This window comes from Paramisgurnus dabryanus, chromosome 22, assembly GCF_030506205.2.
Source record: "Paramisgurnus dabryanus chromosome 22, PD_genome_1.1, whole genome shotgun sequence".
Classification (NCBI taxonomy): Eukaryota; Metazoa; Chordata; class Actinopteri; order Cypriniformes; family Cobitidae; genus Paramisgurnus; species Paramisgurnus dabryanus.
In genome coordinates this window covers 11,408,113-11,423,792 of record NC_133358.1, presented here as the reverse complement: position 1 = coordinate 11,423,792, position 15,680 = coordinate 11,408,113, and the positions used below count along the sequence as shown (strand labels likewise).

Below are 15,680 nucleotides of genomic sequence, written 5' to 3'. Positions count from 1 at the left end.
AATTTAAAATTGTACATCTTAAATATGAATTAGTCTAAAAAACAATGAACAGCAGGAATACAAAGTGCGTTTTTAACTATAATTTCATTTATAAGAGCTCTGGCTGAGGCCACTAAAGTATTAAGTATGTAACAAGTATACTATGAATATTTGAATGCATGTCGTAAATCATACAAAGCATAAATACTTAAACTCAGCAAGAAGGTGACTCATGAACCTGCTTCATTCTGCATTACCTGCAAGCCCACCTGCTTGCATTGTGCCCAGATGGATCATCTCTAATTCATCACTGGGGAGAGGAACTTTTAAAAAATGGAAAAGGAAATGCCACACTAACAATCCCCAATGAAAAGAGACATGAGCTCCTTACTGTTAGGGCGCTCATCAGTCAGCTGGGATAAAGGGTGAGAGTTACAATTAAAACACAACTAACCAGGGACACAATTGCATCTTTACATACAGGGCAGAGCAAACCAAGCACTGATTTGTGATGCACTGTGAAACAGGAAGGCAGCAAGGTATTTTGTGTGTTTGTAGAGGATGTCCCCAAATTTTTATGTAAGTTGAATATGGCGGCACATTGTGCTTTTTTGTTAGTCCAATGAGTCTTATTGGAGGAAACTCAATGGGATGATGAAACTCTTGAAATACAAATAATGCACATTTCTATGTTCTAGTCTACTACAGAGCTATAATCTATTTCACATAGATCCATTTCACATCTATTGTCACACAGATCATATAATACCTACACGTGATACGAAGCAAAACAAAAATGTTGGTTGCTTCACATGCCAGTCAAATTGTTGCCTCCTGCTAAAGTGGGAAATCCAGATAAACATACACAGGGGACTTTTTGCTGCAAGTCAACAGTCTGGATACGTGAGCCTATACCTGTATGTATGTTAACAAAAACAAAAAAGAAAGAAAGGCAGAAAGAAGGACAGAAGGATAGAAAGAATGACAAAAAAAGAAAGGACCGGATGAAAGACAGGAATAAGAACATAAATAAAGAAGGACAAAGAAAAGAAAGAAAAGGAGACAGAAAGAAGGACAGAAAGAGAGGAAGAATGACAAAAAGAAAAAAGAAGAACATAAAGATAGAAGGACAAAGAAAAGAAAAGAAAGTCGGACAGAAAGAAGGAATGAAAGAGAGGAAGAATGAAAAAAGAAAGAAGAAAAGAAAGAAAAGGAGACAGAAAGAAAGACAGAAAGAGAGGAAGAATGACAAAAAGAAAAAAAGGATGAAGAACATAAAGATAGAAGGACAGAAAGAAGGACAGAAAAAGAGGAAGAATGACAAAAAGAAAAAAAGAAAAACATAAAGATAGAAGGACAAAGAAAAGAAAAGAAAGTCGGACAGAAAGAAGGAATGAAAGAGAGGATGAATGAAAAAAGGAAGAAGAACATAAAGATAGAAGGACGAAGAAAGACAGAAAGACATGAAGAAAGACATGAAGAAAGACAAAGAGAAAGAAAGACTGAAAGAAAGAATGACATGAAGAAGGACCGAAAGAAAGAAAAAGAAAGTCGGACAGAAGGACAGAAATAATGACAAGAAAGAAAAAAATGAGGACAGAAGGACATGAAGAAGGACAGAAAAAAGAAAGAAGAAAATAAAAAAAGAAAGGTGACCACTGAAAAAAGAAAGAAGAAAAGAAAAAAAGAAAGAAAGGTGACAACTGAAAAGAAAGAAAGAAGAAAAGAAAAAGAAAGAAAGGTGACCACTGAAAAAAGAAAGGAAGAAAGAAAGAAAGAAAGGAAGAAAGCAAGAAAGAAAGAAAGAAAGGTGACAACTTAAAAGAAAGAAAGAAGAAAAGAAAGAAAGGAAGAAAGAAAGGAAGAAAGAAAGAAAGAAAGGTGACAACTGAAAAGAAAGAAAGAATAAAATAAAGAAAGAAAGAAAGAAAGAAAGAAAGGTGACAACTTAAAAGAAAGAAAGAAGAAAAGAAAGAAAGAAAGAAAGAAATGAAGAGAGAAAGGAAGAAAGAAAGAAAGAAAGAAAGAAAGAAAGAAAGAAAGAAAGAAAGAAAGAAAGAAAGAAAGAAAGGTGACCACTGAAAAGAAAGAAAGAAGAAAATAAAAAAAGAAAGGTGACAACTTAAAAGAAAGAAAGAAGAAAAGAAAGAAAGGAAGAAAGAAAGGAAGAAAGAAAGGAAGAAAGAAAGAAAGGTGACAACTGAAAAGAAAGAAAGAATAAAAGAAAGAAAGAAAGAAATGAAGAGAGAAAGGAAGAAAGAAAGAAAGAAAGAAAGAAAGAAAGAAAGAAAGAAAGAAAGAAAGAAAGAAAGAAAGAAAGAAAGAAATGAAGCAAGGAAGAAAGAAAGAAAGAAAGAAAGAAAGACAGAAAGAAAGAAAGAAAGAAAGAAAAGAAAGAAAGAAAGCGGGCGACCACTGAAAAGTCAAACCAAGCCAAGTTGTTTAAAATGCACACTTTGGATGGCTGATATGGTTAATAAAGAGAAAATAGCCAAGTTTAATTAAGTAACTTGCTCAAGGTCTATAAAAAAGCCACAACATTATGCAAATTGAATGGAAACTCTATCGAACAGAGAGTTGTTGTGAAGAAGAAAGGCGAGTAAACAATTAGAGCCAATCCAAGTGAAGGGGAAATGGAAGATTAAATGGATATTTAAGACGGCAATAAAGACTTAATTGCTTAGAACTTTGGGATAAGCCTGTGGGAACAACTATAACAAAATGAGAAAGTCTAACTGTGAAGTATGTAACTTGGACATACTTCTGTGTATCTAGTAGGCAACACACAATATGGTTCGAAAATGTTTAGTAGGAAAATGTCTAGTTATTCACAAGCTAAATTTAAAGGCCCTGAATCAAACTGATTTCCTACATTCACTTTAAGGACTGGAAAAGTGATTCATTTGTGAATGAATGAATCATTAGTTCAGATTTTAAAAAGCCTGAAGAATACATCAGACACAAAACTCATGAAAGTGGGCAAATGGACAAAACAAGAGGACAAAGGTGCTATGAATGTACATTTACATTTACGCTTTTATCCAAAGTGACTTCCATTGATGATACTTATTTTCAATATGTGTATACCTTGGAATTGAACCCATGACCTTTAAGCACTGTCAAGTTCAACATAAAGCTCTACAGGAACACCCAGCTTAAGTGAAAGAGAAAGCGAGCATACGGGGTGGGCAGCAGACTTCAGGGCTCAGGCTAAGCTGTAAAAGAGTGAAGCTCAAATGAATGAGTCTGTCAAGTCGAGCCCAAGCCTTGACTGACTGATTCTTTCAACCCGCCACCAGCCCAATATCCAACCCATAGGCCCTTCCATGCAAGACGACCTCCCTAATGATGATGCACGACTCCTGGTGCCATGGGCCCTTGGGGTAAGGGGGATGGGATTCTCTTCAAGCGAAGTGAAGCTACTGGGGAATGAGAAACCACCAGCACCTGAATAGCAAACGACCAGCCAAACCTTTGTCAAACTCATTTCAGTGGAGCAAAGGTGTAAAGAGTAAAAGGGTACTGGTGGTTGACGAAAATCGATTGTGAAAATTAATAAGTGAATTCCCCACAGCACGGTGGGCACCTCAAACATCTCAATCCTCTTCTTGCTTATCGCTTTTAGTTTTTACCCTCGCACCTCACACACACCTTCAAACACTTTATCAGATGCATTGATAAAACAATTTTCAAACAAAGTTTAACAACCACAACTATGGAGACTATGGCCATTGTTTTTTTAGGTTTAGATCAGGGGTGGGCATTCCTGGTCCTGGAGGGCCACTGTCCTGCAGAGTTTATCAAACACACCTTCATGTCATTTCCAAGCAATCCTAAAGACTTCAATTAGATTTTTCAGGTGTTTGATTAGGGTTGAAGCTAAACTCTGCAGGGCTAAGGCCCTCCAGGACCAGGAATGCCCACCCCTGGATTAGATGATGGTTTTTTACTTGACCCCCCTTACCCACATTTTTGCTAACTACTCTCAACTTTAATACAAAAAATAACAGCAAAAGTCTTCTTTCAAGTTTTCAAAGACTAAAGTTAGCTTAATAAACAAATCCATAGGCCCCAGAGGCAGTGGTGCACTAGACGTACCCACAACCTTTTGCAATGCCAACGCAATGCGCAGAACAAGTGTCAGTGAGACCTTACTGGCTCCCATTTGTCATTTTAAAATACAGACGGGTGCCCATGAGTGACCCCTTTGGGGATCTTATGCACCGTTTTGAGGAGGCCATACAGATGCAGACTATTACCTGACAGTCTATCTGTCACAGTACAGTACCTGTTCTTGTCGCTCAAGCCATTGGTCCACCATAGGATGGTTAGCACTGAGAGAGGAGCGGGCATTATCCCTCTGAAATTGGGAAGGAAGGCTGCGGTAACCATCAAGACCCTTGCCCTGAGAAACAAAATGCAAACAATGAAAGAGAACAGTTTACACCTGCTATCACCATCTGTCTCAGAGATAGATACAGCATGTCTCACTCACAAGGGGTGGGCAAATGTACACCTAGCTATTATTTGGATTTGATTTCCCCCAATATGGTGAGTTAATCCATGATTGCATTTTGAGTCATTTTTTTTTCTCTTTTTCTTATGCTCGGCCAAAAGTACTTTTCCATTAACCCAACACAATTATAACTGAAAGATCTTTAAAGATTTTATAGATCTTTTTTATCTCTAAAATTTCCATGAAAGAAAGCCCAGACTCAATGTGCTTTTACAAAAAAATATTACGATTGGCATACAAGCAAGGCTTATCTTGGATCTAAGCCTCACAATGATGTCATCCAGGCCACCTTAATTTAGTGGACAGACTAATTTCTTACTTATGAAAAGCTCCATTACAAGCTTCTAATTTGCAATGTTTCTAAAGTTACACCGTATGTTTTCACAAAAGTGAACTAAAATGCCCTTAAGCTACGGAGCCCAAATCAAATCTCAATTTGAGGAGTTTTTAGAGCAAACCTAAAACAGGTTCTCCTGTCACACAGGGGGTCGTAGCCTAGATAGCCCACAGAGCAATGTTGCTCCTGGCTACAGACCTCGTCCAAGGAATGAGGGATAAAGTTTCTGTTTATCGCAAAAGTATGACAACAGACATAAAAGTGATCTCATACAGCATTAGAAGACAACGTCATTTTAATGTCTCTGTAGTATGGTAAAATAATTCCAGCATCAAGAAGGAGCATGAAAAGGAGGCAGAAGTAGTCAAATGCCTATGAGCTGGAAAAAAGAACTGTATGCTTGGTTTTATAAATTAGGAATTTATGTGGTGAATGTCGTAATGGTTGCATTGGCCTACCTCACCAAACCCTCCAAGTCCAACAGGAGGTTTATGTGTTTCTTAAAGTTCAAAGTGAGATACTAAGATGGATGATGCACTCCATATGAGGAAATATCCATGAAGCACAAACAATGTTTTGGAGAAATGTGAAACAGGTTTGATAATGTGCTGGCCAATATAGGGGAACCAACTTTGAAAGCTATGCTTTGCTTTCAGTTCAGTAATGTGACAGGGTTTTGGAGAATGATGGTTCACAACTCTCAAAAATAAGTTTAAGATGAAAAGTGAAATTTAGGTAACACTTTATGCCCATAGTCCAGTGTTTCCCAACTCTGAAGAGTCCCCCTATGAAAACCATTGTTTTACTGCAGTTAAAACAAAAAAACATGATTACTGTAGTAAAACCATGGTTATCACAAAATAATAATAACCATGTTTTCAAAAGCTATAGTCAAAGGGACACTCCACTTTTTTGAAATTATACCACTTTTAGCATAGCTTAGCATAATCCATTGAATCTGATAAGACCATTAGCATCCGCTCAAAAATAACCAAAGAGTTCATTCATAACTTTCAATAGCAGAGGACTATTTTCGAGCACTGCGTAATATCATTGCCCCTGCTGCACCCATGGTATGGCAGCAAAGTCCTTGATTATTACGCCAGAATGAGAGTATAGTTCCTAGCCATATCTGCCTAGAAAATCCCAGCTTTCAATTTTCTGTCTGTCTTAGTACACGATGTAACTACAGAAGAGTCAAGTTTTAAATAGGAAAAATATCAAAACTCTTTGGTTATTTTTTACATGATGCTAATGGTCTAATCAGATTCAATGAATTATGCTAAGCTATGCTAAAAGTGCTAGCGCCAGACCCAGAGATCAGCTGAATGAATTCTAAAACAGTTAAAATTAAATGTATAACTCTAGGGGAGCTGGAAAATGAGCACATTTTCAAAAAAAGTGGAGTGTCCCTTTAAACCATGGATACCATAGTAAAATCATAGTTTTTCTTATAGTAATCAATACACGAAAAACCATAGCTAATTTTCTTAACCAGCTACCAGTCATTAAAGTAGTAGAACACTGTCTGCTTAATACATTGGGCCCTATTTTTACAATCTAAGAGCATTGTCTAAAGCGCACTGCGCAACGTCTAAATGGGCGTGTCCAAATCCACTTTTGCTAATTTAACGACGGGAAAAATGGTTTGTGCGCCGAGCGCATGGTCGAAAAGGGTTGGTCCTATTTTTTAATGAGTAATGGGAGTATTTTGGGCGTAACGTGCGATAAACCAATGAGAATCTCAGCTCTCATCCCCTTTAAAAGCTAGTTGCGCTGGCGCTATGTCTAATCCCTATTTAGATGACGGACTTTGTAAATTGAAAAACTAAGCGGAGGAAGAAGATCCCCAGTTTAAGATTAATGTTAAATAATTGTGTTGTTTTTCACTTGTATAGAAATTTTTATTTTTTATTAAAACCTTTAAAACCCGTTTTCTTTTAGTCATGGCAGTAAAAAAGCAGGCTTTTAGTTGCTTTAAATGGCTATCCAATATCATCTAAAAATAATTTACAAGTATGTAAGAAAAGGTTTGTACTCTAAAAATACTTTATTTGTAACAAACGGGAGATAAAGAATTTGCAAACGGCTTTTCAGCACTTGGACAGCGTCAGTTTTTTTTAAGCATTACTTAAAAATGTTTCTCATCTCACCATATCCGCAGGTACAGAGTCATCATATACAATAAATCCGTGAGGTAGCATTTAAAAAAACATTTAAAAACAGATGCATTTGTTTAAAGCAAAGCATTTATTTATTTTTCAGGCTACAGGTTAAGCAGCTCTTTGCGCCTTGACTTCTCATAATCGATCCTCATTTATGTCCAAGAGACTCAATAATAATCTTTTACATTCAATCCTTTAATCTTTCATATTTAAAAGTGTTTTTGTGCTGCTGCGCATTCATGTATGTGATAAGCAAACCTGCGTTGTCGTCCCGTTTATAGGCGCATACTACTAATAACAAAACATATTGCGCCATTGACTTTAGACTTTAGAGCAGGTTTTTGTTGGTAATGGCGTAGTCTTTTTTAGTTGCCTCAAAATAGCAACGCGCCAACAATGCGCCTGAACACACTTCGTTTTCAGACCAGACACCCATAGGCGCAAAAGGGGGCGCAAATGAATTTGCTATTTAAACAACGTGGCGCTAAACGTAAAAATGATAATTGCGCAGGGTGAAACTAGCAAAAGACACTTGCATTGCGCTGCATTGCGCCGGGTGTAAGATAGAGCCCAATATCCCTCAACACTGGTCTCCCCCCACCCCCCAAAAACCCAGGTTTGCATCAAATGTGTATCAAAATGAACTAGTGTAAATTAAATTTACCCACAGTTCTATATATTTACACTTAATAATAAACAAACATCTTCATGTTTGTATTGTTAATAAGCGCATTTATATTCATTGCATTTTTTAAGTCACCTGACAGTATCAACCAAAAACACACATTCGACACCTCAAGCTTTTGTCACTTCACCCCGACACCAACAATAAAGAATGAACTGATCTGGAGCAGAACGAAAGGTAAAATAACAGCTTAATTCCACCAAAATGAGAGTGCGGTGTCTGGATTATAGAGGAACCGACAAGCCAAGTGCTTTTAAACAGGATTACCAGTGAACGCTTTGAGACGCACTAATCTCATCGCGGGTTGCAGTGTCACATTCTAAACACTCCATCTTCCTTCGCCCATCCCTTTCTCCTCTGTTTTAATTTGGAATATTGCTGTTTCCAAAGCACTGAAGACTTGTCATCACTGGAAAAGAGCATCCATTTTGTGAAGATAATTGGCCTCTTTTTCATTGGCTGCCCAAGGGAGGCAAGGGAGGAAAACAGAGACTGTGCCTCACTTTGATTCATTTAAAGCCAAAGGCACTGACCATCAAAATGAGGCCCAAAACATGGGAATGGTACAAACAAAGAGGCAGACCCCATTCCTCTTACTGAGTCCATAACCAAGAAGTTCCAGGTCGACGACAGATGGTGGTGAGAGCCGTCAAGTGCATCTGAAGAATGATTTGGGTGAAAGGGAGCAGGGCAAGACATTTCTTACAAATTGCACTAAAACTATCCCAATGGAGGAAGATGGTCTTTTTTGTGCTTGATACACCTAAAATTGCATGACCTAAAATTGCCCAATTTCGATACTTCTAGTGAAATTTGGCCCTTAGGTTAAAACAACTGAAACAGAATAATAATTGGGCTTGTTGAAAGCCTGTTGATGTGGGTTACTCCAGACAAGCAGTCAGCACAAGTTTGGATCCTGGTTTGTTGATATTACAGTACTATCAAACTAACTTGCTCAACCAGAAGTATTTTTTTCAACTAAACCAGAGGTCCACTACCAGACCTCTTGAGAAAAGAACCCTACAAACTATCAGGTCATTATACTTTGTAAGCACACACACTTCATCCTCATCCATCATCTAGATGGCTGATTTTGGGGCCAGTCTTCAAATTTGACAATACCGGTCATGTCAGGTCAAATGGTCTTGCCGAGCTTAGGTTTCAAGTCAAAATGGTCTAACCAGTTCTTTTTTTCAGCAATTGAAAAGTTGGTTAAGTAAATTAAGCTCACCTTTCGTTCTAAGCTATTGGTTCCACTCGAAGCATTGCCTTTCATAAACCCTGCAGTGGTGGACCATCGTGAAGGGTTCTTGCGAGAAGGTTCTTCGGGCTGTAACTGGACTTCAGGCAGGCCGGGCATGGACGGATCACTGCTGCGTCGTACACGCAAGGGCATATCTGAAACAGAAAGACATAAATATATCTTCACTATTTATCTCAAGTCTTCAATCACACTACATGCTCACAGATAGCACACCCATCATATTGCATTAGGGCGCACTCACACAATCCAAACCAAACCGCGCTCGGGCGCGTTTGACCCCCAAAGCCTGGTTTGTTTGACTAGTGTGATCGTTCTGTTCCGCGCCCGGATTGGTTAATTGCGCCACGGCCGGGTTGCAGAGGTGGGCCGGAGTGCAGTTCACTTGGGCTCAGGCGCGGAAGGCTGTGGTGTGAGCGCAATCGCGCCTGATCGCGATTCAAAAGGTGAAGACGTCAGTTGACCGACCACTCACCATCATCTGCCTCCGTAAAAACCTTTTAATGTGAGCAGCGGGGTTACATGAATGTCTGAGCTGGCCACGTGACAGATCAACTAAGCAATATGATAACATGTGAGAGGGCTGTGTGTAATCTCCAAACGACTCCGAATAAAAAACACAGACTTATCATTACGGTGGGTTCCAGTGTTAAGAGAGCGTTTTGCTTCCTGCTTTTTTCAAAACAATCGCATCTTAATGACGAAAGCGCGGCCGGACTCGGATCGATAAGAAGTACAGTGTGAGTGTGTGCACCTGGGGGAGTAGGGAGGGGTGACAATCGCGCTGGGGCATGGTTTGGTTTGGTTTGGATAATGTGAGTGCGCCCTTAGCTTCCATTCAAACAAAATGGCCCGATCAAGTGTAAGAGGGACACCAAAGTACATTTCTGACTGACACAAAGCCAGTTCCTCTGAGCATTGCAAATAAAGGTGGTGGGCCTGTTCTGTGACACGCACACACCACACACACTTTTGAAACAACTGGGACGAGACACAGGTCTCCATGTGCTGCTGAGCTGTAATAGGTTTGAACTGTAGGGCAGGAGGGGGGATTAGTCAGATACCGGTTCACACTTCCAGTCTGAGACAGATCAGATCGGTGGACTGGACTGGCATCTCAAGTCTCCATGCACTGATATACTGCAACTGTACTACTTTCTTTAGCTTTTATTTTGTTTTGAAACACTTCCTATATACATAAACTAACATTCACTTACATTTTAAATGTATGCAAGCAGATGCTTTTACACAAAGTAACTTACTGTACAGTGCATTCCAGAGTATACATTTTTACAGTATGTGTGTTCTCTGGGATTTGAAACCCACAACCTTTGTGATGGCCCACTGGTTCACTGACTATTTAATGCTTAACACCTGCAAAAACTCTGATTAGTTTAAAGTTCTCAGCTATTTGATCACTGGATTTATGACTTGTTATGAGTGTACACGGTACATTCGTAATTATGCAAATGTCCCGGCAGCCACCTGCCATCCTTCAACAACGTCTTTGCACAGCATATGCCCATACTGCAGCTACCATCTGATACTATGTGCATGCATATGCAACTCACATGAAGTCCCTCCTGCACAGAAATACCAGAATGTTCAAGTCAGGCACATTCCAAAACCCTCCCCAAAAGGCTCCACGGGAGGTCACAGGGCCTTAGTAATGTTATTCTTTAATTATGACCAGAATTCAATAATGATTTTAATACACCTCCTCTTGTTCATGGTCAGTTCATATTTGGTTCAGGTCTCCAATGACTGGGCCCCTCGATGTGACCGTAACTTTATAATGCGAACCCATGTCACAGATTACATTCAGTAATTTGCTAGTGAGACCAATGCAGCTCAGCTAAAACACAAAGACATGGTCCTGAAAATAGGAAATGACATGCATGCATTGCTTTGACTTGTAATATAAATGAAATTAGATTAGATTTCACATTACTACCGTCAAATGTGCAATAACAAGAACTGACAGGCAGATTGCAGATAATAGGTCCAGGGACTATTTTGTTTAGAAGAAAATTCTTTTTTTGCAGTTGATGCAACTGATTTGAACTGAATTTTGGGTAGTTTGCATCAGAAGATGGGAAAGCCAAAAGGTGTTTCTGGAATCCATTACAGACTGGGTCAAGAGACACTGGGAAACACTCCAATCATGGACAGAAATTTCAAATCGTGTTCGGGAACTTTCCAACAAACCTCATAAATAATTTTCTGTAGTGTATCTTTGCATATGTTTTCAGTTCATAACGCTTGATTTGACCAAATATGGAATTCAGAAATCAGGTTTCTTTGAATGTATTATGAAAACAGGTGGCTGTTCATCTGATGGTTATGTAAATTCCCTTGTTTTATTTAGTTAACAATGTAATCACATTTGTTGAAGTGGATAAACCCATATGTTCATCTCCAACATGTGGCATTACCGTAGTCATACTTATTAACACAATGTGTGCAAAAAACGAATTTTTACCCAGATGTGAATATTCTCTCATAATTTAATCACACTCCTGCTATACCATCATTTCTTCGGTTAAACACAAACAATAATTTTATATCAAAATGTTATTTTACTATAAACATAGATCAGATGTCATGTTATGTTCCTATGGGGCTCAAAATGGCAAAGCTCCAAAAAGCAAATACGTCCATTAAAGTAATCCAAATGACTCCAGTGGGATCATAATTGTGCAAGGATACATTTGTGAGAGAAAACTATTAAATTATGTTCAACTGAAGAAAGGTCATATACATCTTGGATAGCATGAGGGCGAGTAAAATATGTTAGAATTGTCATATTTGTGGAAAACTAGACAAGTCATGATTTCCGACTACTCGGGGGTGCATTTCCCAAAAGTATCGTTATCCAACAACTGTCGTAAGTTTTGTCGTTACTGACAAAGTTCAACGATTTGGTGTTTCCCGTAACCATAGTTCAAACGAACATTCGCAATCTGCAGTGGTTTGAACGTGGTTAGAAGCATAGTTCCTTGTTATTATGCTGCGTTTACACAAGCCGCGGTAGAGGCGTGAAGCGCGAGTGATTTCAATGTTAAGTCAACGTGATGACGCGTTGACGTGCTTCTGGAGATCTCGTGGAGCGAATGCGGCGTTTGGCGCGGCTCGGAAGACGCGATTCCGCCTCATTTGTGTGTCTATTTCGCGCGAATGACGCGAATTGAGCGCCTGGCGCGGTACGCGCAAATAGTGCTGTTTGTGCATTTTGCATTTGAAGCGAATTTGCGGCTGACACCCGAGTTGAAAAATTTCAACTTTGGCAGAATTTCGCGCCGCGTTAACCAATCAAAAGCCTGCTTGCTGCTGTGGCGGCAGCCCCGCCTGGAGTAACTCATTCAACCTGAAGGAACACTTGATATTGTCCATTAGCAGTCACCCGGAGCTATACGTCACAAGTTCTTATTTCTATAGAGACAGGAATAAAAAGGACCTCGCTTGGAAGAGTGTCAGTGAGGACATTGGGCAACCTGGTAAGTTGTAATACACACTTCACTTTTGAGTCACGTGATGTTTATCGACCCACGCCATTTATTTTCCCCCTATAGTAAGGTTACCAAATACAAACTGGTAACTCTCTCGATAAATGCACAATCAACATCAGTCATCTTGCAAACAGGCAACCGCATAGCACTTGCCCTTCCCACAAGAAGCGAATTTTGCCTCTGATGCGCGTCTAATGCTTGCTTTTTCCGCGTGTCTACTTCGCTCTAGACGCGCGAAAGCATTAAAACTGTTCAAGCGGCAAACTAGGCGCGGTAGACGCAATTTTGAAGCCTGAAACGCGGTTGGTGTAAACGCAGCATTATAATATGTAGACTATCCATTATTCTAAATATATACAAATTTTATTTTATGTCTTTAAGTTTGTAAACAGAAATAAAGTGCTGCATTTGAATACTGCGCATGTGCGCAGTCCTACGAGCTTTAAGACCCTGGGGAATCCCTGGAAGGAGTGAGATAAAAGGGAACTTGCACATGAATTAAAAATCTTGAAATTAAACAACAAAGAACAAAATCATGATAACAAAATCACGATAACGTCTTCCGATGCAATGTATGCTAAATATTTTTGCATATTTCCCAAAATCTGACCCGTTTTCTTGCAAAATGGCTGCATCCATTGCAGAAAGCATGTGATGCTGGTTTGACTATAGCTTTTTGTTGTTCTTGGACGCACCACCCCCAAACCCTTTTTTCCTCTTTCCCACTCCAGCCAAGATGGGCTTCTAATGTGTGATTGGATTAGCTTTCCTCACCCAGAAATTGGCTTCTTCTGCGTTTAATAACCAAGACGACCACTTAAAGGCCCGCACCCATCGATCTCAGGTGTGTTAGGGGTACGGGCAGAGCCTCTAATGAGGACCAAGCACCAATTTCATCCCTCCATGGAGGATTATGAATAGTGAGGAAGCATAAGTGGGAAACATAGGCCGGCAAACAACCTGCGCGCCAAAGACCGGGTTAATCTCACAAGGGACGACCTCTCAGACACCATATTTACATCTCTAATCCACTATCTGTCTTGGTGTGCCGTGCGGCGGAGATGTGTGGATTAGTCTGTAATTACAGCAGCACCTTCACCGGTATCTCTGAATGATCCATTGCAAGGCCTCATGACCCCCTACTTTAATATCTACCCAGAATTCGATTCCAACCACTTGAAATGTAAGCTCAAGTCTTTGAGAAGACAGCAAAGCTGGATGCTTCCTTTATCCTGATCATTTCCGTGTTGCTAGACCCCTAAAACACCATCTCGAACTTTAATTCCTTCATCTATAAACTTTGTTTTTTGTATAATGCTGAGTTGGCATTAATAACACAAAATTTACTTCTGACTTTTCAAACACAAGGCTATCTAATATATTACTTACTGCTTCCAATCATTTAAATTGCTCGTGTGTCCATTTTGTCCTTGCGGGCCTTTTACCTGCCAAAGAAAAGTGTCTCTGACTGGCTGCCAGTAGTGGGTAATGGAAAGGACAGGGAGCACTGAGGAATACTGATAAGATGGAGGAAGAGGCCATTCATAATCACAATCATAATTCCCATTTCAAATTTTTTTGTCGCCCTTTTCATATTTCCTAAATCAGGCATAATTTTATGGGTTTCGTTGGATATAAAAAGATGACCTTGGTCAACGGCCAACGTTTGAATGTTTAGAGGGCCAAAGAGTCTTACTGAAGGGACGCAGTTAATAAAATATGAAATTATGTCTTTGGTCGAGCATTTTTTTTTTTAAAGAGCCCAGCGCATCCATATTGATATCTCTTGAGGTTTGGACAGGAACCTCTTTCAACTATATTCTCAACTACATTTGCATTTGCCACTAGGGTACAAAAAATCCTCTTAAAGGAGCCAGCTAAGCTTTAAAGGTCTAGAAAAAAAGCTTTGTGTTGCACGGGAGCTCTGGGAATGATGAAACGGATTCCAGATAAAAAGAATAGCTTGGAATTTGTAGTATCCAATATAACAGCAGGATAATTTACAGGGTAACTCTCAATTTAGAAGTGGCTAATCTTGACTAGATCTGATTTGTATTAGGCTGAGTTTTAGTTTTTGTATACACTGTGGGATTTTCTTCCTCTTGGGATTTAAGGAGTTGGTTTGCAGTGACATGCTGTGGGGATTTTGAGGCATATGTGGAGGAAAAGCTTCCTGCTTGACTGCTGAAGCATTGTGACTGGACAGCATCCATGCAGTTTGACATGATGGTTGGTGAAAGGTTTCAGATAATAGACAAGGGTGAGAGCCGTGATAAGAAATGAAAACTAAAAAACAGACTGTGAGGGGGGAAGATAAGGGGATTTAAGGACAGAGACCAAGATAAATCCAATACTCCCAGACAATTGAATGATCAGTTATATCAGTTAAAGGCTAGTAAGTTAATGGTTAATAATACTGGTTGGTGATCAATTAAAATCATTTTCCAATATTTACAAACCTATGAGATAAAATTAAGATGGCACATGCAAACTAAGGGTGTCACGATTTTGATTTTAAATAGAAATCGATCGAAATTAAGTCACAACCTCGAACTTCAAATAAAAAAATGGAATCGTCAATGCTGCCACGCCCAATGGCACGTCCGGTTTGCTTGCGAAGCGAAAAAAAACCCACACGTGTTGAGTGCTGTGAGTCAACCTCCTCTAACTTCGGTAGCTACAGACAGTTAAAAGATAGCATGGCAGGTTTCTTTGAACTGAGATCTTCTTAAGTTTCACAACAACTTATTTCAGTTGCTTAAGAGTTATGAAAACAGCATTTAAACATGACTTATTGGGGTATAGTCTCACAATCTCGTATGACGGTAATAAAACGGGTTTTTAAGGTGCAAAGTACTGACAGGAATGTTCATCTGACAGGAAGTTTCGTTTTATCAGGTATGTGCGTGTACCATATTTTTCCACTGGCAGCACGACTAACATGGCAGGGAATCGTCTCGGTTACGGATGTAACCCTCGTTCCCTGAAGGAGGGAACGGAGACGTCACGTCGTGACCGACGAATTGGGAACTCGCTTAGAGGACCAATCTGCTTCGAATACTACTAAAACGCCAATGAACTTGGCATTGAGATATTTGCATAATGCTGGCGCCGCCCCGCCAGGTGCGTATATAAGCAGCAGGTGCAAATAGGGAAATTAGCTTCTTTTTCGCTGAGAAAGCCGGAAAGTGTGACCGGCCGTAACAGCAGGTGGCAGCACCTGTGGCA

General features: G+C 39.6%; 1 protein-coding gene across 3 annotated transcripts in view; it reads right to left on the bottom strand.

Moving 5' to 3' along the window:
• pard3aa (par-3 family cell polarity regulator alpha, a) overlaps nucleotides 1–15,680 on the bottom strand; it is a 556,247-nt gene that overhangs the window by 301,553 nt on the left and 239,014 nt on the right. For 2 of the 3 annotated variants that reach the window (XM_065294770.2, XM_073813112.1), the window contains exons 4-5: nucleotides 8,914–9,080; nucleotides 4,268–4,384 (exon numbers count right to left, since the gene is read on the bottom strand). In XM_065294770.2, coding sequence (XP_065150842.2) covers nucleotides 4,268–4,384; nucleotides 8,914–9,080 — 284 coding nt within the window. The remainder of the gene's footprint in view (nucleotides 1–4,267; nucleotides 4,385–8,913; nucleotides 9,081–15,680) is intronic. The other variant, XM_073813113.1, reaches the window with a different exon arrangement.